The sequence below is a fragment of the Oryzias latipes genome, chromosome 6 (genome assembly GCF_053564925.1).
Source record: "Oryzias latipes strain Hd-rR chromosome 6, Olatipes_Hd-rR_3.1".
Taxonomy (NCBI): domain Eukaryota; kingdom Metazoa; phylum Chordata; class Actinopteri; order Beloniformes; family Adrianichthyidae; genus Oryzias; species Oryzias latipes.
In genome coordinates this window covers 35,166,527-35,191,027 of record NC_136242.1, presented here as the reverse complement: position 1 = coordinate 35,191,027, position 24,501 = coordinate 35,166,527, and the positions used below count along the sequence as shown (strand labels likewise).

General features: G+C 50.1%; 1 protein-coding gene across 4 annotated transcripts in view; it reads left to right on the top strand.

Annotated features, from left to right (window-relative positions):
• Positions 1 to 23,187, top strand: part of brsk2a (BR serine/threonine kinase 2a) — a 64,266-nt gene extending 41,079 nt beyond the window's left edge. For 3 of the 4 annotated variants that reach the window (XM_023956193.2, XM_023956191.2, XM_078949154.1), the window contains 15 exons: positions 52 to 85; positions 169 to 237; positions 2,216 to 2,362; positions 8,130 to 8,161; positions 8,528 to 8,692; positions 8,756 to 8,853; positions 10,275 to 10,425; positions 10,517 to 10,582; positions 11,597 to 11,657; positions 13,344 to 13,551; positions 13,997 to 14,045; positions 20,121 to 20,244; positions 20,760 to 20,940; positions 21,230 to 21,319; positions 22,059 to 23,187. In XM_023956193.2, the coding sequence (XP_023811961.1) occupies positions 52 to 85; positions 169 to 237; positions 2,216 to 2,362; positions 8,130 to 8,161; positions 8,528 to 8,692; positions 8,756 to 8,853; positions 10,275 to 10,425; positions 10,517 to 10,582; positions 11,597 to 11,657; positions 13,344 to 13,551; positions 13,997 to 14,045; positions 20,121 to 20,244; positions 20,760 to 20,940; positions 21,230 to 21,319; positions 22,059 to 22,207 (1,624 nt within the window). In that variant the 3' untranslated portion in view covers positions 22,208 to 23,187. The remainder of the gene's footprint in view (positions 1 to 51; positions 86 to 168; positions 238 to 2,215; positions 2,363 to 8,129; positions 8,162 to 8,527; positions 8,693 to 8,755; positions 8,854 to 10,274; positions 10,426 to 10,516; positions 10,583 to 11,596; positions 11,658 to 13,343; positions 13,552 to 13,996; positions 14,046 to 20,120; positions 20,245 to 20,759; positions 20,941 to 21,229; positions 21,320 to 22,058) is intronic. The other variant, XM_023956192.2, reaches the window with a different exon arrangement.
• Positions 23,188 to 24,501: the final 1,314 nt, after the last annotated feature.

Here is a 24,501-nt window from a genome sequence, read left to right as displayed (position 1 = left end):
TGCAGGCCTTCCTCATGTGCTTACCGCTCTCTGTGACCTTCCTGCCCTCAGGTCTCCTCACTACGCCTGTCCAGAGGTCATCCGGGTAAGAACCGTCAGCGCTCTGCCAGAACGCCGCTGTCTGCTGCTCTCCTCACCACCTTTTCTCCTCACCTCTGTGGTCTTCAGGGAGAGAAGTACGACGGGCGGAAAGCCGACGTCTGGAGCTGCGGGGTCATTCTCTTCGCTCTTTTGGTGGTGAGTCGTCTACGGTCTTAATGCGGTTCTTCTCATTGTCGTCAGGATGTTCAGCTCTAGAACTGTTGTTCCAGCACGGAGCTCCTGGACACGAGCAGAACCAGGAATCCACTGGAATTCTTGGTTATTGTCATTGGGTAAAAGTTCTACAGCCCTTCAGAACCGAGCCTGTTAGTGGGTTCCTTCCTGCAGCCGCCTTGTGGTTCTCTGCAGCTTTGACTCATCCGTGTAACGGGGATAATTCACCCGTCTGATGGAAATGCCAGCGCTGACTCAGCAGTTTTCTCCAAAGCCCCTCCCCCAGCGTCATAAACCTGACGAGCAGCGACAGGTTCCTCCGGTGCCCCGCCTCCCTGCTGTCCACATACAGGATGGTTGTTCCCCCCAGGGAGGCTGGACTCCCCTCCTCATCTTTATTCTGCCTCCACTCCTGTGTGATCCTCTTCTCCTCTTCTCGTGTGAAAGAAAAAGATCCACAAATCTGAGCGGTTCTGTGCACGTGCACATGCTCATAGACACACGCACATACGTGCACACTAGGGCTGCACGATATGAGGAAAACTCACGATATGCGATATTGGTGATTAATATTGCGATAACGATATAATTTGCGGTATATAAACAAATAGAACAACAACCAAAAACATCATTTCCATTTCACTGCAACAGTTTAAAAAAATTATACTCCAAATGCCCCTCGTCAACGTAGGAGGCAAACATCAAACATAAAAGGGCTCATCTGATTGATCAACGACGTAAACGGGTCATTCCGATTGGTTAAATGCATAAAGGGATTTATTTCATTTGTTCAATATTTCAAGCTGCCATGAGTTTGTTTTAGCACATTTAAGGTAACCACTTATTGCGATTTTCGGCATGTTTTGCGGTATGCATATTGCACAGCTTAATGTTGCAATAACGATAAATTAAATTAAATTAAATTAAATTTGCGGTTTATTGTGCAGGCCTAGTGCACACATACGTGCACATGCTCACAGACACACACACATGCACATGCTAACACACATACGTGCACACACTTACATGCACATGCTCATAGAGGCACACACATACATGCACACATACGTGCACATGCTCACAGACACACACACCACATGCTAACACACACATACGTGCACACACATGCACACATACAAGCACATGCTCATAGAGACACACACATACGTGCACACACATGCACATACACGTGCACCTGCTCACAGACACACGTGCACACATACGTGCACCTGCTCACAGACACACACATGCACACATACATGCACACCCTCACAGACACACACATGCACATGTTAACACACACACACACATGCACACATATATGCACATGCTCATAGAGACATACACATACGTGCACATGCTCTTGGAGACACACACATACATGCACACACATGCAGACACACGTCCACATACGTGCACCTGCTCACAGACACACACATGCACACATACATGCACACCCTCACAGACACACACATGCACATGTTAACACACACACACACATGCACACATATATGCACATGCTCATAGAGACATACACATACGTGCACATGCTCTTGGAGACACACACATACATGCACACACATGCAGACACACGTCCACATACGTGCACCTGCTCACAGACACACACATGCACACATACGTGCACACGCTCACAGACACACACATGCACACATACGTGCACACCCTCACAGACACACACATGCACACGTATGCACACATACCTGCACACGCTCATAGACAAACACACATGCACACATACGTGCACCCGCTTACAGACACACACATGCACACATACGTGCACACGCTAATAGACACACACACATGCACACTTACGTTCACAGGCTCATAAACACACACACATGCACACTCACACTCATTTTTTGATGCATTGATTTTAGTGAAGAAGGTTGTCGGTTCAGCTGCTGTGTCTTCAGACCTTCTGTTCTGTGTCTGAACTCAGGGGGCCCTTCCCTTTGATGACGACAACCTGAGGAACCTTCTGGAGAAGGTGAAGCTGGGAGTATTTCATATGCCACACTTCATCCCTCCGGACTGTCAGAACCTTCTTCGTGGCATGATTGAAGTGGATTCATCCAAAAGGTTGACGGTCAGTCCGGTGTTGGGGTTCTCCGTGTCTTATTCTTCGATGTTTACTAATGGAAGTTTTAGCTGGAACCACTGCAGGTGGAACCACTGCATGTGGAACCACTGCAGGTGGAACCACTGCAGCTGGAACCACTGCAGGTGGAACCACTGCAGGTGGAAACACTGCAGCTGGAACCACTGCAGGTGGAACCACTGCAAGTGGAACCACTGCAGGTGGAACCACTGCAGCTGGAACCACTGCAGGTGGAACCACTGCAGGTGGAAACACTGCAGCTGGAACCACTGCAGGTGAAACCAACGCAAGTGGAACCACTGCATGTGGAACCACTGCAGGTGGAACCACTGCAGGTGGAACCACTGCAGGTGGAACCACTGCAGGTGGAAACACTGCAGCTGGAACCACTGCAGGTGAAACCACTGCAAGTGGAACCACTGCATGTGGAACCACTGCATGTGGAACCACTGCAGGTGGAACCACTGCAGCTGGAGCCACTACAGGTGGAATCACTGAAAGTGGAACCACTGCAGGTGGAACCACTGCAAGTGGAACCACTGCAGGTGGAAACACTGCAGCTGGAACCACTGCAGCTGGAACCACTGCAGCTGGAACCACAGCAGGTGAAACCACTGCAAGTGGAACCACTGCAGGTGGAACCACTGCATGTGGAACCACTGCATGTGGAACCACTGCAGGTGGAACCACTGCAGCTGGAACCACTGCAGGTGGAATCACTGAAAGTGGAACCACTGCAGCTGGAACCACTGCATCTGGAACCACTGCAGCTGGAACCACTGCAGCTGGAACCACTGCAGGAGGAACCACTGCAGCTGGAACCACTGCATCTGGAACCATTGCAGGTGGAACCACTGCATCTGGAACCACTGCAGGTGGAACCACTGCAAGTGGAACTACTGCAGCTTCCCTCCAATGGAGCGTTCTGTTTCAGTGACTTCTCAGATGAGTCGGACAGAAGTTAAAATAACTTAGGTTCATGAGAAAACCCCCTTTTTCCCTTCTTCTGTTTCCTTCCTTTTGTTATTTTCTGTCCCCTTTTCCACGTCCCTCCAACCGCCGATCCCCGTCAGGATGAGGGAATGTAACAAAGAGATAGTCTAAAACATGGCAAGGGATGGAGCCGGACTTCATCCGTGTTCTGCTTTTGGGATTCAGATAGAGGAACCCCCCTGTAGCACTTCCTCAGGAAGTTCCTTTCAGAATAAAAGCTGCTGCTTTCCTGGAGTGGGCGGGTCTAAGGGGGGGAACTTGTTCTGGTCTTCAGGACTCCAGACTCTGGGATCTACTGCATGTCATGAAGAATTAGTCAGTCACAGATTCTTAATGTTGATGATCTGGCATGAGCATAAAAAGATTTTCAGCCTGTGGAGGATCAGATCTGCTTATTCCATGTTAGAACTTGTTCTACACGTTGGAACATGCATGTTCTAATGTGTACAACGTGTTCTAAAGTGTTCTAACGGGTTCCAATGTGTTCCAACATGTTGTAATGTGTTCCAATGTGTTCTAATGTGTTCTAATGTGTTCTAACGTGTTCTAATGTGTTCTAACGTGTTCTAACGGATTCTAACGGGTTCCAATGTGTTCTAACGTGTTCCAATGTGTTCTAATGTGTTCTAATGTGTTCTAATGTGTTCTAACGTGTTCTAACGGATTCTAACGGGTTCCAATGTGTTCTAACGTGTTCCAACGTGTTCTAAAGTGTTCTAACGGGTTCCAATGTGTTCCAACATGTTGTAATGTGTTCCAATGTGTTCTAATGTGTTCTAACGTGTTCTAATGTGTTCTAATGTGTTCTAACGTGTTCTAACGGATTCTAACGGGTTCCAATGTGTTCTAACGTGTTCCAATGTGTTCTAATGTGTTCTAATGTGTTCTAATGTGTTCTAACGTGTTCTAACGGATTCTAACGGGTTCCAATGTGTTCTAACGTGTTCCAACGTGTTCCAACGTGTTCCAACGTGTTCTAATGTGTTCTAATGTGTTCTAACGTGTTCTAATGGATTCTAACGGGTTCCAATGTGTTCTAACGTGTTCCAACGTGTTCTAATGTGTTTTAACGTGTTCTAACGAGTTGTAATGTGTTCTAACATGTTCTAACGTGTTCTAACGTGCTCCAACGTGTTCTAATGTGTTTTAACGTGTTCTAACGTGTTGTAATGTGTTCTTTTTTTTTTTTTTTTTTTTTTTAAACTTGTCCTGTCCAACAGCTGGGCAGGCAGATGAGAGCTGAGGGCCTCTTGTGTTAGACATATTTTACTTTAACAATAGGGGTTATTAATCTTCAGACAAACCAAAGGTATGTCTGAATAAACCCCTTTTGTAATTGAGGCCAAACTTTATTCATTTCAACCATGATTGAAAATCTTTGGTGTTGGACCGGACGGAAAAGGAAAGAAGGGAAGAAGAGGGAGGGATGTCAGGGGGGGGGGGTGGTGATAGTGAGAGGGGGGGGTAAGACCATGAAGCAGCATAGAGCAGACAGGTTTACTGGTTGTTTATCGTTACGGTACAGTTCAAATGTAGTACAAACAGGGCGGGGCCTGTTCACACACACTCAAATATTATCAACACACCTGCTAGCTGCAAGAAATGTTCACATGTCAACATGTACACAAAACAGATAGTGTTCACGAACGCATACCTATGCCTTTAAACCAACTAGTGTGAAATCTTTCATTCATTCAATCATGCAAACTGTTAGTGCAAAGGTGAGCTAACACCTTTGCTCAAGTGAGTGTTTATGTTCTTCTAAAATGGATGGTGGAATGTGAAAAGAAGGAGGAGGAGCGCCCAGCCACCCCCACACCCAGACCCCCACCGCAGCAGCAGCGGCAGCCGGAATTCCCCCAACGCCACAAGGGAACAGGCAGGGAACAACCGCCCACCGGGCGACCAAGACCGCCACCCAGGCCAGGGCCAGCAGGACCGCCGCGAGGCCCCCAGAGGCAGAGAGCAGGGAGGCGCGGAGGGAAAGAAGGCGCAGCCCCAGCCCAGCCAGGAAAGCAGCCCCCCCGCTGCGCTGGAAGAGCCCAACGCAGGGCCCCACCGGAGAAGGACGCCCATAGCCCCAGACGAGCACCCCACCACCACCCAGGAGTTCCGGGCATCCCCCCGCCCCAACCCCAGGTACGAGCCAGGACCCCCCAAGGGAGACCCGCTCCGCACTCCAGGCAGCCACCCACCCGGCCCACGGTTGGTCCAGGGAGGAGCAAGGCAGGGGCCCGCCGCCCCCGCCCAGGAGGGGGGAACCCCGGGGAAAAAAGGGTGGCCCACAAGGGGTGTTATAAATATGGCCCGACCAGGCTCGGCCATGTTGGAAGTTTGGCGGGGCCCAGCGCTCACGGTCAAGGACCAGGACCCACCCCCCAGGGACACGAACACCCCCGGCTCAGGTGTAATATGAACCCCCCCACCGTGCGGAGAGAGCACCGCCGGGCCCAGGGAGCCGGCACCCAAGGGACACGGCCGCCATCGCCAAGGGGCCCGCACCCCCCACCAGGGAAGGGGTAGGGGACAGATGGACCCAGGTCCCCCCCTTCCTTGCAAAATGTGTGTGCGTGTATGTGTGTTTGAGAGGGTGTGTGTGTGCATGTGTGTGTGTTTATGTTGGAATGTATATATTGAAGGGGGAGGGGTGTGTGTACTAAGGGGGGTGCAGTTAAAATTGGCGGATAGGGCACTAAGGGGACATCTCCTGATTACTCACAGTGATGTCCCCCCACCCTCCCCACCAAGGGGCCCTAAATTTCTAAGGTGCAGTTAAAATTGGCGGGTAGGGTGCCAGGAAGACATCTGCTGCTTGCTTGCAGTGATGTCCAAGCACCCCCCCTACCAAGGACCCTACATGTCTAACGTGAAATAAAACCGAAAGAGGGGGGGCCCACTCCATACGGCAACCATAGGAGGGGGGCCACTGCCAAGTAACCCCCCCCATGGCGCATCGCAGGCTAGACCCCCCACCCCCTCACCCTAATATGAGGTTATATGAGGAAGGGGGTAAGTTGGGGACAGCTGTTCGACTGTGCCCCGGTGGTCAAACAGCTGTCCCCCAGCCCCCCCCCCCAGCAAAGGGGCCAGGGCCACCCAGCCCAGGGGCCCCACCCCCGGAGGCGCCGACACCCCAAGCCCGGTACCACCCACCCCACACAGAGAGAGAGGAGCCAGAAAGCGTCGCCCCCCCCCCGGAGCAAGCCCAGGCCCCCACCCCCAGACGCCGGCCCTAGAGGAGCTCTGGTCAGGCCTTGACGGGGCCGAGGAGGCCAACCGGCCGAGGCAACCACTGATTGCCTCAGCGGAGACCCCGACCCGTTAGCCCCCCCGACCCGTACCAATAATGGCCCCCCCTTCCCCCCCAGAACGCCCCCCCACAGGACAGGGCCGACAAGCCCCCCACCCCACACCACCCCAGACCCCGCAGCCGAAGCGGATGACACCCAGAGCGACCGGGGGCCCCGAGAGGGTTGTCCCATCCCGTCCCAGAGCCAGGGAAGGGCCGATCCCAGCCTCAGGTGCAGATGGGCAGCCCATCCGGCCCCGCTGCCCCCCCCCCCCCCCCCCCCGAGCAGGGCCCCCCGCCAACCCCCCCCAGCGCAGGCAAAGGGACCACCCCCCCAAGCCAAGCCAGACCACACCCCCACCCCCCCACCACGCACCCCCACACCCAAGCCCAGAGGACCACGCAGCGCCCCAGCCCGCCCCACCCAGGCACCGGACCCGACCCCCCGACCAACGGAGCCCCCACCGCCCCCGCCAGGCACCGGAGGCCCCGACCCACCCCAAACCACGGCAGAAAGGCAAGGAGCAGCGACGACCAAGCCCCCCACCCCCTAAGTCATGGAGTCAACCACAGGAGACCAGAGAGACCGAATTCTTTCAAAGTTACTTGAACTTTGGGCTGACATTTTTTCCAAGCTGATATGATCAAGCAGCAGATTTCTGTGTTGACTTATATTTATATTTTTCTTGTTTTTCCAATTTAGTAAAATAGCTTTTTTGGCAATACAAAGAGTTATGAAAATGATAGAGCCTAATCCTCCTTCTACATCGATGGCACTCATGTCACCAAGCACACAAAGTGACGGTGAGGCAGTGATTGAAACCTTAAGCCAGACTGATAAATCGGCACATACCTGCTGCCAGAGAGCCTGGACAGGAGTGCAGAACCACAGTGCGTGCATGTAGCTGTCGGGTAGATTATTATCACAGTGCTCGCAAATGTCTGAGTTACTGAGACCCATCTTGAACATCCTCTGTCCAGTGTAGTAAATTCTGTGAAGGGTTTTGAGATGGATTAGCTGCAGATTTGGACTTTTTGTCAGTTTAAAGGTGTTTAGACAGAGTTCTGACCAGAAGCTTTCATCTGTGCTGATGCTCAAATCTACATCCCATTTTTTTGTTGGAAGAGCAATATTGTAGTTGTAATGTGTTCTAACGTGTTCCAACGTGTTTTCCAACGTGTTCTAACGTGTTGTAACGTGTTGTAACGTGTTCTAACATGTTGTAACGTGTTCTAACGTGTTCCAACGTGTTTTCCAACGTGTTCTAACGTGTTGTAACGTGTTTTAACATGTTGTAACGTGTTCTAACGTGTTCTAACGTGTTCCAACGTGTTCCAACGTGTTTTCCAACGTGTTCCAACGTGTTCCAACGTGTTCTAACGTGTTCTAACGTGTTCTAACGGGTTTTTTTGTCACCTGAAGATGCTGGGAACGTCTTCTCCTGATGTGTGTTTGTTTCCATGTCTTCACAGTTGGAGCAGATCCAGAAGCACTCCTGGTTTATGTGAGTCTTCCCTCTGGATGCCGTGTAGACCAGGGTGGGGGGTGGGGGGCATTTGACAGTCATTTATCAGACTCCGCCTCCCTTAGCTGATGTACGAATGTAAACTGCATGGGGGTGTGGTCGTGTTTGGCTCAGACATGGGGGGGTTATTGAAAACCAGCCGATTTTGGAAAAGTAACATTAATCGTTTTAATTGCAACAAACTCTGATTGGTCTGTTTTTGTGCTAACAAGACCCCGCCCCCACTCCCCTCATTCTTCATGGCTAAACGTGGAAATGAATTCCTAGTGGAGGAGAACCCCAGACCAACTCCAGAACAAACATGTTTCCTTCTGGGTCTGTTTTCTGTTTGGTCTCCACTCCCAGAGGCGGGAAGAATGAACCGGAGCCGGAGCAACCGGTTCCCAGAAAGGTCGGCATGCGCAGACTCCCGTCGGTAGAGGCCATCGACCCGGACGTCCTGGACAGCATGAACTCCCTGGGATGCTTCAGGGACAAGAACAAACTGCTGAAGGACCTGCTGACTGAAGAGTGAGTGAAGCAGAAACAGAACCAGAGAAAACCACCAGAACTCATAATGCCTCCTCCCTGCAGCCAGAACCAAGAGAAGATGATCTACTTCCTGTTACTGGACCGCAAGGAGAGGTACCCCAGTCAAGAGGACCAGAACTTGCCCCCCCGCAACGACAATGGTGAGACCTGAAAAAAGGTTCACACGAAAGAAAAAAGGAATGAAACAAACAGAACCTTTCATGGGGATCCAAACCCTGTTCTGATCAAACCCTGTCCTGACCCAACCCTGTCCTGATCCAAAACCCTGTCCCGAACCGTGTCCTGACCACGACCCTGTCCTGACCCTAACCCTTAACTGATCTAAACCATGTCCTGATCCAAAACCCTATCCAGGCCCTGTCCTGATCCAAACCCTATCCAGGCACTGTCCTGATCCAAACCCTGTTCTGATCCAAAACCCTGTGCCGAACCCTGTCCTGACCACGACCCTGTCCTTACCCAAACCCTGTCCTGATCTAAACCTTGTCCCGGCCCAAACCCTGTCCTGACCCAAACCCTGTCCTGATCTAAACCCTGTCCCGGCCCTGTCCTGACCCCGACCCTGTCCTGATCTAAACCCTGTCCTGATCCAAACCCTGTTCCGGCCCTATCCTGATCCAAACCCTGTCCCGGCCCTGTCCTGATCCAAACCCTGTCCTCGCCCTGGCCCTGTCCTGATCCAAACCCTGTCCTCACCCTGGCCCTGTCCTGATCTAAACCCTGTCCCGACCCAAACCCTGTCCTGACCCCAGCCCTTTCCTGATCCAAACCCTGTTCTGGCCCTGTCCTGATCCAAACCCTGTCCTGACCCAAACCCTGTCCTGACCCAAACCCTGTCCTGACCTAAACCCTGTCCTGACCACGACCCTATCCTGACCCCGACCCTGTCCTGACCACGACCCTGTCCTGACCCAAACCCGGTCCTGACCCCGACCCTGTCCTGACCCCGACCCCGATCCCGATCCTGTCCCGACCCAAACCCTGTCCCGACCCAAACCCTGTCTTGACCCAAACCCTGTCCTGACCCAGACCCTGTCCTGATTTAAAACCTGTCCCAACCCAAACCTTGTCCTGATCTAAACCCTGTCCCGGCCCTGTCCTGACCCCGGCTCTGTCCTGATCCAAACCCTGTTCCGGCCCTGTCCTGATCCAAACCCTGTCCCGGCCCTGTCCTGATCCAAACCCTTTCCCGGCCCTATCCTGATCCAAACCCTGCCCGGCCCTGTCCTGATCCAAACCGTGTCCTCACCCTGGCCCTGTCCTGATCTAAACCCTGTCCCGACCCAAACCCTGTCCTGATCCAAACCCTGTTCCGGCCCTATCCTGATCCAAACCCTGTCCCGGCCCTGTCCTGATCCAAACCCTGTCCTGGCCCTGTCCTGACCCAAACCCTGTCCTGACCCAAACCCTGTCCTGATCTAAACCCTGTCCTGACCCAAACCCTGTCCTGATCCAAACCCTGTCCCGACCCAAACCCTGTCCCGACCCAAACCCTGTCCCGACCCAAACCCTGTCCTGATCCAAAACCCTAACAGCATCTGTGTTCTCCTCCTTGACACAGATCCTCCAAAGAAGAGAGTCGACTCCCCCATGCTGAACCGACATGGGAAGAGGAGACCGGAGAGGAAGTCTCTGGAAGTCCTGAGCGTCACAGACGGAGGCTCACCTGTACCAGCCAGGAGGGCGATAGACATGACGCAACCCGGACAGAGGTGTGAGGGTCTTGATGTTCAGTGGTTCTGACCCCAGAACCAGAACCTGAAAGCTGCTCTGTGACTCTGCCTGCTCTCTCTTGTTCTTTAGTAAATCAGTGTACAGTAAAAGTTTGGACATTCCCGAAGCCAGAGCAAAATGCAGCAAAGAGGAAAGGTATTGACCCCCCCCAAATAAAGGTCAAGAAAAAGATGCAGACTAAAATAACATTGTTGGATCCAGAAATTCCACCTCTCATAAACCAAAGAGCATCTGTGCCCCCCCCATCTGTGACATCATAAACTGATAAAACTTCAGTTATTACTTACTCTGACCAACTTTCTTTCATTTTCTTTTAAAAAACATCTGCATCTTTCTCCTGACCCCCCCCCCCCCCCCCCCCCCCCCCCCCCGTGGCTCCCACTAGTTTATACCATAAAGCTTCCTAATAGCCGTCACGACTTTAAGGGAATGAGGTGTGGTCTCCTCACACCTGCTGTCAGGAAGCAGCACGCTCCTGCAGAAACAAGCGGGAAGCCGCTCGCCCTTTCCTGAAAGAGATTTTAGCATGAAGCGGCTCGGCCTTTCCTGATAGAAGCTGAAGCATGAAGCGGGAAGCAGAGGTGCCTGGAGTTGAATCTGGTGACCGCTTTCTTTGTCTCATACACCTTTCAGCAAACACAAAAACAGTTCTGGGATTTTTTATAAAGACTCATTTCCTGAAGCTTTTCTGAAGCAGACTCGAAAATCTTTCGATGATTGAGCCATAAACGTTAAAGACATCAGTCCTGGGGGGCATCCAGAGGATGAACTTCCATGAACTTCTCTGCTGGCTCAAACAGTGACCATAGCAGAACCTGAAAGGACTTCACTGGTGCTCCTCTTCACATGGTTTTCATTCATTCTCTCTTAGTTTCTTACAGCTGATTGGCAGAACCTGCTCTGTTTTCTGTAAATGAAGGCGGAGTCTGAGCTCCACAGGTTCAGCAGGGACTCCAAACCTGCAGCAGATTCCCAACCTAAGTAAAAAGCAGCAAAGCTTGTAGGTTAGTCTGGTTTGGAGATGTGCAGTGGTCCAGACCCCTGAGAGAACTGATGTTTGTGTAGAACCTCACAGCTGCTGCTGTGCTTTGTCACTGAAACCTGCAGCACAGCCTCAGATCGATGATCTCCTCTTTTTCTTTCCTTCAGGTCCCAATCCATAAGTGGCGCTTCTTCTGGCGTCCCCACCAGCCCCCTCAGCAGCCCCCGGGTAAGCCATGCAGCCGTAGAGAGGCTGGATCCCAGCAGTCATGTTTTGTTAGAGAGCTCTATAAGCCCGAGTCAGAGGTCGAGGTGAAAACAAATCTCCAAAAGTCCTCCAAAAGCCTCCTGTTGGCCGTGGAATCCAAACGGAGAACTTGGAGCGAAAGCTTTTCATAGAATCACCTGGAAGGTCTGAAGGTTCTTCTGTCCGGATGACCATCCTCCCATCTGTGTGGGTTTTTCTGGTGCAGACTGTGACCGTCTGTCGTCCTTCTGACCTCCTGTTTGTGCGTCTGTCTCACGTTTTTGTCTGCAGTTCTGCTGTCGGCGTGGTGACTCAGCTTCACGTCTTCACAAATTTCTGTTTTTTCTTTTCTCCTCTGATTCTGTGCGGATGTTTGATTCTCCCATCCTGCTGCTGTCTGACATCACTGTGTTTGTGTGTCTGCATGTTTGTGTGTCTCCGTGTGTCTGTGTGTGTCGCTGTATGTGCGTGTTTGTGTGTGTGTATCTGTGTGTGTCGCTGTATGTGTGTGTTTGTGTCTTTTTGGGTGTGTATGTTTGTGTGTGTGTCTTTTGTTTCTCCATGTTTGTTTGTGTGTGTTGCTTTGTGCGTGTCTGTTTTTGTGTCTGTTTGGTTTGTTTGGATGTGTGTGTGTGTCTGCATGTTTGTGTGTTTGCATGTTTGTGTGTTTGCATGTTTGTGTGTCTGCATGTTTGTGTGTATCTGTGTGTGTCGCTGTATGTGTGTGTCTGTGCCTTTTTGGGTGTGTATGTTTGTGTGTGTATGTTTGTGTGTGTCTGTGTGTGTTTCTTTGTGTCTGTTTGGTTTGTGTTTTTGTTTGGATGTGTGTGTGTCTTTTGTGTGTCCGTGTTTGTGTGTTTGTTTGGATGTGTGTGTGTCTTTTGTGTGTCCGTGTTTGTGTGTTTGTTTGGATGTGTTTGTGTCTTTTGTGTGTCCTTGTTTGTGTGTTTGTTTGGATGTGTGTGTGTCTTTTGTGTGTCCTTGTTTGTGTGTTTGTTTGGATGTGTGTGTGTCTTTTGTGTGTCCGTGTTTGTGTGTTTGTTTGGATGTGTTTGTGTCTTTTGTGTGTCCGTGTTTGTTTGGATGTGTGTGTATCTTTTGTGTGTCCGTGTTTGTCATTTCCAGCCCGTTAGAAAGTTTTGCGTCCCGCTGCAGTCTCCGGACTCGTCGGTGTCCGTCAACAGCAGTCCCTGTCCCTCCCCAGAACCCGTCCAGAACCACACCGGTCCTCGTATTTCGACCCCTAATTCCCTCTCCCCCCACGTTGAGCCCCCACCGGAGTCTCTTAACAAAACCCAGACGCTTCCGGCCAAACCCAACGTCCCGCCAAAGTCCCTCCACGCCACACGGTCGAACCCCCTCCCTGAAAGCTCCCCAGACCCAACCCCTGCAGCCAAATCAGAACCCTCCACCCCCTCACAGCCCCCCGCTACCTCTACGCCAACATCCCCTCTGACCCCACCCCCCTTTTCCTCTTCCTCTAACAGTCGTACTGCCCTCCCTAATGGCCCCAAGGTCTGCCGCCCCCATTTTACAGCCAAACCCCAACTATGTGCACCCTTCAGCCCCATGGCCCCCCCACCAATACGGCTTCACCATTTCCACCCCGTGGCTCCAGTTCCTTCTCCACCTAATGACCCCCCCCCCAAATCTATCCCCCTCATACAGGTTACCCCTCATCCCTCCCCGCGAGGAAGCCCCCTCCCCACCCCAAAGGGCACTCCAGTGCACACCCCCAAGGACAGCCCAGCAGGGACCCCGACTCCAACTCCGCCCCCGAGCCCCTCCCTTGGAGGTCTGCCCTGGAGGACACGCCTGAACTCCATCAGGAACAGCTTCCTGGGATCGCCACGATTCCACCGCCGGAAACTGCAAGGTGCTGCTGTAACCCCGCCCCCAAAGGCAGACAGACAGACAGACACACACACACACACACACACACACACACACACAGACAGACAGACACACACACACAGACACACACACACCGACAGACAGACACACACAGACACACACACACCGACACACACACACCGACAGACAGACACACACAGACACACACACACACACACACACACACAGACACACACACACCGACAGACAGACACACACACACACACACAGACAGACAGACACACACACACACACACACACACACACACACACACGCACAGACACACACACACCGACAGACAGACACACACACACACACACACAGACAGACACACACACACACACAGACACACACACACACACAGACTTTGTCGATGCTGTCCTCATGCATCCATTGTGTTGTTGTTGTGTCTCTGTCTCTCCTTCAGTTCCATCTCAGGAGGAGACGTCCAGCCTGACTCCAGAGTCTTCCCCAGAGTGAGTAATGGGCACCCCCCCTCCACCCCCCGCACAGGTGACAGCGCTTTGAAGCTGCAGCCTACCGCTGACATCATGAGTGTTTGGGGCGGAGCAGCTGTGATCATCTGCTGACACCCCCCCACGGGCCTGATTAAGCTGTGATGGCGTCCGCTCCCCGCCTGTCAGGTGTGGGGAGGCGGCCCCTCACAGACCTCCAGGTTCCTCCTGCATTCATGATCTGAACGTGAGCAAAGATTCATGGCGTTTGTTCGTCTCATTCCGTGGTGTTTCCAGCCACAGTTTGACGTGATGTTTGGATGTAAATATAGAATAAAGGCAAGGCAAGTTTATTAGTATAGCACAATTCGTTCACAAAGTAATTCAAGGTGCTTCACAAAACAGAAAAATGCATTAAAATCACAATTCATCATAGAAATAATCAACGTAAAATTTACTTTAAAAGAAAAGAAAAAAAATTGAAAATTGATTTAAAAATAAAGGAAGGAAAGGAAAGAAAAGTGCATATAGGACCTTTCAGTCATATACACGGCTAAACAGAAATGTTTTAAGTCTAGATTTGAACATGAACACAGAAGAGGCCTGTCTTACGCCTTCAGGGAGGCTGTTCCAGATTTTAGCTGCAGAATATTGAAACGCTGATTCCCCTTGTTTAGTTCTGACTCTGGGAATCAACAGGAGGCCGGCCCCTGAGGTCCTCAGAGTACGAGATGGTTCATATGGCACTAACATGTCAGAGATGTACGTTGGTGCTCGGCCATGGAGAGACTTGTACACAAGCAGAGCTGCTTTGAAGTCTATTCTTTGAGGTACAGGGAGCCAGTGCAGAGACCTGAGCACAGGACTAATGTGATCATACTTCCTGGTTCTGGTCAGGACTCGAGCAGCAGCATTCTGGATGTACTGAAGCTGTTTTACAGCTCGTTTGGACAGGCCGGTGAGCAGGCCGTTACAGTAGTCTAACCTACTGGAGACAAATGCATGAATAAGTATCTCCAGGTCTGGCTTTGACACTATGTTTTTGATTTTGGCAATGTTTTTCAGATGGTAAAATGCCGCTGATGTTACTGACTTGATATGGCTGTTAAAGTTCAGGTCAGAGTCCATGATTACCCCTAGATTTCTGACTTGATTTGAGGGTTTTAGAGACAGAGAATGAAGGTAGCTGCTGAGACTTTCTCTTTGTTTCTGTGGGCCAAAAATAATAACTTCGGTCTTGTCTGAGTTTAGCTGGAGAAAGTTGTTCTGCATCCACGCACTGATCTGTTGGAGGCAGTGGCTGAGTGAATCCACCGGCCCATATTCACCTGTTGTCAGTGACACATAGATCTGAGCATCATCTGCATAGTTGTGATAAGATATGTTATTACTGCGTATTAACTGCCCTAGTGGCAGCATGTAGAGGTTGAACAGAAGGGGTCCCAGGATCGATCCCTGGGGCACACCACAAGTCAAGGCCATGTAGTCTGAGACACAACTCCCAATTTCAACAAAGTATTTCCTGTCTTCCATATAAGACTTGAGCCAACTTAGGGCAGATCCAGAGATGCCAACCCAGTCTTGTAGTCTGTGCAAAAGGATCCCATGATCAACAGTATCAAAGGCAGCACTCAGGTCTAGCAGGATTAAGACAGTGACTTTGCCATCATCAGTGTTCAGGCGGATGTCATTGGTTACCTTGATAAGAGCAGTTTCTGTGCTATGATGGGGTCTAAAACCTGACTGGAAAACATCAAATGAATTGTTTAATAAGAGAAAGTCAGTGAGCTGTTGGTAGACAACTTTTTCAAGGACTTTTCCTAAAAATGGCAGATTAGAGATAGGTCTGTAATTATTCAGTACAGTGGGATCAAGACCGCTCTTTTTCAGGAGAGGTTTAATGACTGCAGTTTTTAAGGCCTCTGGAAATATTCCAGATTGAAGAGACATGTTAACTATTTGAGTAATTGATGGCAACACACTGTTCAGGACAGACTTTAGAAATCTAGTGGGTAACACATCAAGGCAGCATGTAGACGAGCTCAGACGGGTGATGGTCTCTTGGACAGTTTGGTCAGTGACAGGTACAAAGTGAGTCAGCTTAGAGTGAGTAGGTGGCCGTTCGATAGTTATATGTGTTGTGGAGTTGATGGCTTTTTTAATGCCCTGAACCTTGTCATTAAAAAATACAGCAAACTCATTACATTTAGGTGTGCAAACCAGTTCTATTGGTAGCTGGGTTGGAGGGTTAGTTAATCTGTTTACTGTTGTGAACAGGACACGAGAGTTGCTGCTGCAACTTCCAATGATTTCAGAGAAGTACCTTTCCCTTGTTCTGCATAAGATCTGGTTGTAAGCGTACAACTCCCCCTTATATATTCCATAATGAACCTGGAGTTTTGACTTGCGCCACTTTCGCTCAGCTCTGCGGCACTGTTGTTTCTGTGCCCTGACTAGATCATCGTTCCTCCAGGGAGCTTTCTGTCTATGTTTTCTCAATTTAACCTTCATAGGGGCAATGGCATCCAGAACATTCAAGATGCTAGAAGTAACAGAATTCAGCATTTCATCAACATTGGCACCAGAGGCGTTTTCAGGGTTTATCATTTCTACAAACTGTGCCCTAGTGCTCTCATTTATTTGTCTCCTTTGGACAACTGCAGGGCCAGGCGGTGGTTTGGGAGCAACAGACAGGTCAAAGAATACACAGAAATGATCAGAGAGGGCGACATCAACCACACTGACATTGTAAATAGTAACCCCCTTTGTGATGAGCAGGTCCAGAGTGTGCCCTCTGCTGTGGGTGGGGCAACTTACATGCTGAATTAGACTAAAGGTTTCAAGGACAGCATTGAGCTCTTTTGCATTTCTGTCATTGACATTATCAACATGAACATTAAAATCACCTGTAATGACTAGACCATCAAAGTCTGTGCACACAACTGAGAGCATTTCAGTGAAATCATCAATGAAACTTTGGCTGTGCTGAGGAGGTTTGTACATAACTATGCAGAGTAAGGGAGGAGTTTGTTTTAGCTCAATCTTAAAGGACACATACTCAAATGATGAAAACACACCAAATGATAGTCTGCGGGTTGCAATATTATCTCTAAACAGTGCAGAAACGCCTCCACCCTTTTTATTTTCTCGTATTTCCGATACATGTTTGTAGTTGGGGGGAGTTGATTCAACTAGAACTATGTTTCCTGTGTTTTTGTCAAGCCATGTTTCAGTTAAAAACATAAAATCAAGATTAAAAGAAGAGATAAGATTATTGATTAAAAATGATTTGTTGCATAAAGATCTGACATTGAGTGCAGCAAGTTTGAGCTTAGTTTCCTTGGGACTGGTCAAAACCTTCTTGCAAGGGATGTGAACTAGATTTCTTTGATTGGACAGTCTAACTGCCCTTTTTTGCATTCTACGTGGTGCAACTACAGGTATAGCACCAGAAGGAAGCTGTTCATCACAGGGCCCCAGTTTGACATAACCTTTCCTAGGACACTGGGGGCCCGTTTCATCCTAGCTCTGGGGGATAGCACGTCTAGAGGCGCGCAGGAGAGGTTGAGTTGAGGGTAGTTTGGGTGTTGGACCAGGAGGAGCGGGAGCTGGACGGGATTTGGGTGAACGACGGAGGGAGCGTGTTGGAGGGACTTTGGGTGAAGGATAAGGAGGGGGCGCTGGAGGGGTAGGAGAGCTCCTGTGTGGTGTGAGGCTCACAGGTGTTAGGGGAGCCATCTTAATTCCTGACTTAATGAGGCTATGGGTGAAAGTGGGGGGGACGAAAAGGAAAGTGAGTCTTCACTGGGAGTAGATGTAGCAGGGGGCGCCCACAGCTGGTCAGACGGTGGTATTTCTGGGGCCAAATCTGGTGGTTGTTGTTGTGGTTCTGCGGTTGGGTCCTTAGCTGGCGGTGGTTGTTGTGATGCTGGTGCAGCTGAGTCCTTAGATGGAGGTGGTTGTGGTGCTGGTGCTGCCGGATCCAAGTCTTTGACCAATGGTGGTGGTGGAGGTAGTTGTTGTTGCCGTTGTGCTGTGGTTCCTGGGACACTGGCTCGGTCCTTCCTTACTGCCTTTTCAGGGCCTTGGCCTCTATGCCCCAGAGCGTGGAGGAGGTTCTTCACTAACTCTCTTGCTCCACCTCTGTTCAGGTGTGGGCCTCTTCCCATGAATAGGTCCTTTCGTTTCCAGAATGTATTGAAGTTCTCAATGTAATAGAATCCTCTGGAAGCACACTCTCTGGAGAGCCAATTGTTCAGCTGAAACAGACGGCTGAACTTGAGTGACACCCCATCGATGTTAGGAAGAGGTCCACTGATGAAGGCTTCAACCTCTACTTTGTCGATCTCTTCAAATAACTTGATGAAGTCTTTTTTCAAACGTTCAGATTGTTCTTTTTTGATATCGACAGCACCTACATGGATGATTATTCGTTTGACTCCTTGGTACAAGACTTTAGAAAAGAGTCCTGTAATCACTGGAACAGTAGAACTTGGGCAACATAAAGTTTGCATTCTTCTGTGGCTGACTCCACTGATAGCGCCATCTCCAAGCAGCAGCGTATCTCTGACCTTGACATTTGGCACAGATTTTCTTTCTGCCTGTGCTTTGTTTCCAACATTATGACTCCTATTCTGTGGTCCAATTTCACTTTGTTCTTTAATATCACATTGTGTTAGGGGTAAAAATCTGTTTGTGAGCTTTATTTCGGATGTTCTGTCATCTTTACGCTTTGGCTTGACACAGAGTTCCTCCGCACAAAGTTTTGGAAAGGACACAACATCACTCAGGTCTATGTCACTGTTATTCTTCTCGTTTGTAGTAAGAGTGGGCTTCTTACCACCCGATGTTACTGGAAGGGTCTTGTGAAGTCCATTTTCAGTTTCCAAAGTAAATATCCCTGTTTGTAGCTCTTTTATTTCTTGTTGGTAGATCCGACAGCGTTCACAGTGGGAGTTTGTTTTTCTTCCTCTTCCGGACATGTCTCTGGCTTGTCAGACGTAAAAATATTGATTTGTATAGGTGGAAGTCACAAAAAAGGACCAGTCTGATATTCCAGGAGTTGTGGATGAAGTAAAATAATTAAAAATGATTAATTAAATGATTAAAAAGCAAATAAAGCAGGAAGCGGCAGGAGCAGGGGAAAAAGCGTCTGCACTGTTTTGCAGGGGGAGGAGATATCTCAATATCTAATCTAATAATGATAAAAGATTTAAGGCAGAATCTGCTGGTTAGGATCTGCACTTTACATGTTTTAGATCTTGGACTCTGATCCTCTTCTGATCAGTTTCCCAGTCTTTTCATGGTGATGATGCAGTTTTTAGCCAAAATCCCAAAACCTGTACTGTTTTCTAGGACATAGTTTCTGCAGAGTAACCCGACCCTCATTTCCCATCATCCATCTCAGACCAGGAAAACAAAGAGGATCCCGGATCTATAAGTCTGCAGGTGGATGATCAGAATGGGGCGGAGCTTGGTGCATCACAGCGAAGAGCTTTTTCTGATCTTCATGTTCCACCAAACGACCGTAATGCGGCTTTCACACCCAACACTGCCTCTCACCAAAAGTCAGAAATTTGACCTCTGAACAGGCCAAGTCGCTTTCCACGACCTCAGATCATGTCGGTAACGTTGACTGAACATTGAAACTCAGCGCCTCTGCAGCACGAACCGCGTTCGGTGTGAAGGCAGCTTGAAAGAACATTTATGGTGGCAGAGACGACCGACTGGGTTTCTGACGTCTGCCTGAGCCGGTTCTGCCTGAGCTTCTGTAAAGAGCTCAGTTGATGCTGCTGAACAGCAGCACCTTGTTTCAGATCGTCCTGAACATTTGGAACCGTTCCTTGGATGCAGTTCTCAGTACATCAGAAAGGGCTTTGTGGTTAAACTGAAGATGTGGCGAATCTGCATTTGGACATTGAGTTTGACAGGTGGAAACGAGGAGCTTCCGGACGTCTCCATGGTGGCAGGAATCCTCAGGTTTGGGTGGATGGCTGGTTTGCTGCTCTCAGAGGGAGGGCTTGTCCTGTCGGGACGTGGAGGTGTTTGGAGGGGGGCTGAGAGGATCGTCAGTAACTTCTCTGCTTTTCCCTGCAGACTCGCCAAAAAATCCTGGTTTGGTAACTTCATCAGCCTAGAGAAGGAGGAGCAGATCTTCATTGTGATCAGAGACAAGCCTCTGAGCTCCATCAAAGCCGACGTCGTTCAAGCCTTTCTATCGGTATGTCCCCCCCCCCCCCCCCCCACTAGACCCCAGCGGTCAGCCTCCCAAAAACTGTCCGATTCTGGACTTTAATACAGCAAAATGTCTGGAGGAAGACCTCTGAGGACAGCAGACAGACAGACCGCTTTCAGAACCTACCAGATCTTCATGAAGCTCCCACCGGGGGAGGGGGAGGTTCCAGTAGCCCCAATGCTCATGGGGGGGGGGGGGGCTGCTTGCGCCTCATGAGTCTCCGTCAGGCCTGCAGATCCTCCAGCCGTTGGTCTCCTCTGCGTGACGTCAGTCATTCATTTCAGGGCGTCTCCCACATTCGGGGGGGCCAAAAGTGCCGATAACCATGTCAATAATATTACAACCATGAAACAAAGGATAGAGTGCAGTAAATAAGAGTTAAGAACGTTAGCGGCAGGAACTCTCCTAGAGTCCCGCCTCCAACAGCCAGTGGTGGTTGGTTCCAGAGTCATTCCAGGTGATCCTGAATCCATTTCTTCTGTGATTCTCCGGGTCCTCAGATCCCCAGCCTGAGCCACAGCGTCATCTCTCAGACCAGTTTCCGGGCGGAGTACAAGTCCACCGCCAGCCCCACCGTCTTCCAGAAGCCCGTCAAGTTCCAGGTGGACATCAGCTACACGGGGGGCTCAGCTGCCGCCAAAGAGAACGCCGTCTACTCCGTCAGCTTCACGCTGCTCTCAGGTGGGACCGTCGGGTTCTGTCCTGTCCCTCCCTAAAGGTGGATGTCATGTGACCTGCAGGCGGGAACGCCTCAAACAAGACGAACACCAACCTGAGAGACCGAAACGCATCCCTGATGGCGTTTCCCTTTTTCCTTCAGCTTGGTCTATTATTTAAGGGGGGGGGGGTAGAAAAGCTTTTGTAGGACTAGATTTGTGATCAATGTGTGGGGGGGTGGAGGGGGGGTGCAGGCTTCTTGACTGCTGCTTCGTTCTGCTGAGGCTCAAGCTCGACTCGTTTTCCCGTCCAGGTCCGAGTCGGCGTTTCAAGCGGGTGGTGGAGACGATCCAGAACCAGTTACTGAGCACCCACGACCAGCCGGGGGTCCAGCAGCTGACGGGTGAGAACACCTCCCCCTCTCACTACGAACAGTCCCTTCCCACCCCTCAAACCTGCCCCGCTGAGTGTTGGCTGAATGACTTCTACAGAGTAATCCATGACTTTACTCGGTTACTGCATCAAAATAGTCATTAAATGACTTTATTACTATTTTGAAAAAGTAATCCACTACTCATTACTTTGCTTGTTTCCTCTCATACAGATTTTCACAGGAAAAACTAGCTCCTCTTGTCTTTGGTTGAACTTGATTTTAAAGCGATGACCTCATTTGACCCCGTTTTTTTCATTTAACTGAGAGAAAAAGTCAAAGCCGACAAAACGGAGGTAACGAGCGTCCCCCCCCCCCCATCTCTCTATGCTGGACACAACAGGAAACACGGCAGGCTGGTTTTTGTGCTGCCCCCTCCCATCAGAACAGCTTCTGGTTGGTGGGGGGAGTGTTTGGGGGGGCAGTCGACCACATGTTTGGTTTGATGCTGTTGAATGGCAGCAAAGCTTCCTGTTGTTTCGTTGTGTGATGTCTCATTAACTCAGCGAGGGGGTGGGGGGGGCAGGTGGGAGGCCAGAGACCCCCATGAAGTTGTTGTTCAGCATCAGGCGGCGTCTCCTTCGGGTTTTGTTAAGGCGGGGGCTGCTCGGTGTGTGGCCCCATCCTTCAGCCTCTGTCCCGCCGTCCTCCCCCTCCTTCCTGTGGTTGTAGGTGGGCGGCTCCTTAACTTTGACCTAACGACTTTTTTCAGACGAGAAGAACGGACAGGTGTCGCACGCCGCCTCACCTGCGCACATCCGGAGGCCCGGCTCCGGACAGAATGACGCCAAATTCCGGGCTGCCGGCCCGGACGCAGCCAGGCTGTCGCTGGCGTCGGTGGGCTTCCAGGAGGAGTTTTAGTGTGAACAATATCTCCACCCCACTTAGACAGTTGTCTGCCCCCCCCCCTCGACCTTGATGCTGACCGACTTGTTTTTGATCCAAGGAATTATTCAGAAATCCTTTTAGTCCTCCTGAGCCCCCGTCTTATGCCCCCCGCCTCACCCCCACCCCTTCAGCATGTCAGGAGGACGAGTGGACAAGGTGGTTACCATGGAAACCCAACCTCAGTGCTGATGTCTACCTTCATCTTCCCCCCACCTCACCTTTGGCTAACCCCCTCCCACTCTACTGAGAAACAGACTGCTATAAGCACCTGCACGCACATATGCATCCAGGAGGGGGAGCAATGCATTCTGGGAGTGAAAGAATCTGTCAGAATTCTTCCTGCATCGTCACAAAACAAAGAATGTGTCTTTTTGCGTTTCTGCAACCCATTGTGCTGCTGAGCTACAAAACACACCTGAGCACAGGTGTGATGTCATTCTGACCCCCCCAGGGCATTTCTATCGCTACTTATTACCCGAATCCAGCTTTTATTTTGAAGGACTAATTTCACCAAACACACACACAGATTCTGTCTGCAGAAGAAACTCTGGGACGACACACAACCTCCAGGGTGAAGACGCGTCCGGATGTGGCTATTTGCTGGGTTGTATTTGGTTTTTAATGTAGCTCTTTATGTTTTAAGAGACTTGACATTTTTGCTGAGATGGGAGTTTCAGGGGGGTGGGAAAAAGACTGGGGGTACGTCTGATGAAAGGGTGGGGGGTGTATTTAAAGGAATAATTGGTTCTGCTGTACAGACTGCTATGATTAATGTGATGTAATGATGAACATGGTTAGACGCTGGAGAACCTGCATCTGTAAGCCCTCCGCTCTTCTCATGAACATATATGTCCCGCTAAAACTCCCCTTTTCTGCTTACCCCCCCCCCCCCCCCCCCACCGAAACACCAGCAGACGAGGAACAAAAAACTGACATAAATGCAATTATAGATATTTTTATACTGTTCCTATTTATTGATGACTTCCATATTTCTATGCTGAAAGCTGTCGGCTCCGCTGAATGTTCTTTATGCCCTCGTTTATTCATAAAAGGGACATTTGACACAGAAAAAATGAACTTTGCTTTGACTTCAACCCAAGTCTGTGAAGTTTCTGCCTTTAATGAAGACAAGAAGAGAAGTTGTGGAAAAAAAGAATGTAGTTGGCCTCTAAGCGTGCTCTCCAGACATTAGTCTATTACCTCGTTCTGGGGGACTCGGCTGGAGGAGAAGGTCTACTGCAGGGGCCTTCAGGGCCGGTGTCCTACATGTCTCCAACCTACCGCTCACTGAAGCTCCTCATTGGCTGAACACACCTGATCCAGGTGATCAGCAGCAGTGACCCGTCACGTCCCGCCACGACCTGTCACGATCCGTCACCTCCTGTCCCGTTACGACCCGTCACGTTCTGTTACGTCTGGTCCCCTCAGGGGAAATGTCCCCTCGCCTGGGTGTTTGGGCTTGGGGCTGAGGGATGGCTCATCCACCCGCCCCTCCACACCGGAACAGGCAATCTGATCTACTGACAACTGTTTCCTGTTTTAAGGGCGTGACTCGGCTTTGTGGACTGAAAGTTTCTGCTCTGGTTTCTGGTGTGTGCACTACAGTCAGGAGCATCAATATTTGGACGGACACACATTCTGTCTAATGTAGTTTCTGTACATTACCACAATGAATGTTAAATCAAACAACTCAGATGCCATTGAAGGGCAGACCTTCAGCTTTTATTCCATGGGTTGAACAAAAAGATTACATAAAAATGTGAAAAACTAAAGCATTTTTAAACACAATCCCTTCATTTCATGGGCTCCTAAGTCATTGGACAATTGACTTCTATGCTATTGCATGGGCAGGTGTGGACAATTCCCTTGTTCTGTCATGAGTGAAGCAGATAAAAGGCCTGGAGTTGATTAGAGGACTCGTGCTGCATTTGGAAGATTCTGCCGTAAACAGACAACATGCGGTCAAAGGAGCTCTCCATGCAAAGTGAAAGGAGCCATCATTAAGCTGAGAAAACAGAAAAAACATGAAACCAGAAACTGCTACAGTATTAGGAGAAGCAACACCAACAGTGTGGTTCATCCTGAGAAAGAAAGAAAGCACTGGTGAACTCAGCAAAAAGACCTGGACGTCCACGGAAGACAACAGTGGTGGATGATGGCAGAATCATTTCCATGGTGAAGAGGAACCCGTTCACAACAGCCAACCAAGTGAACAACACTCTCCAGGAGGTAGGCGGATCAATATCCAAGTCTACCATCAAAAGAAG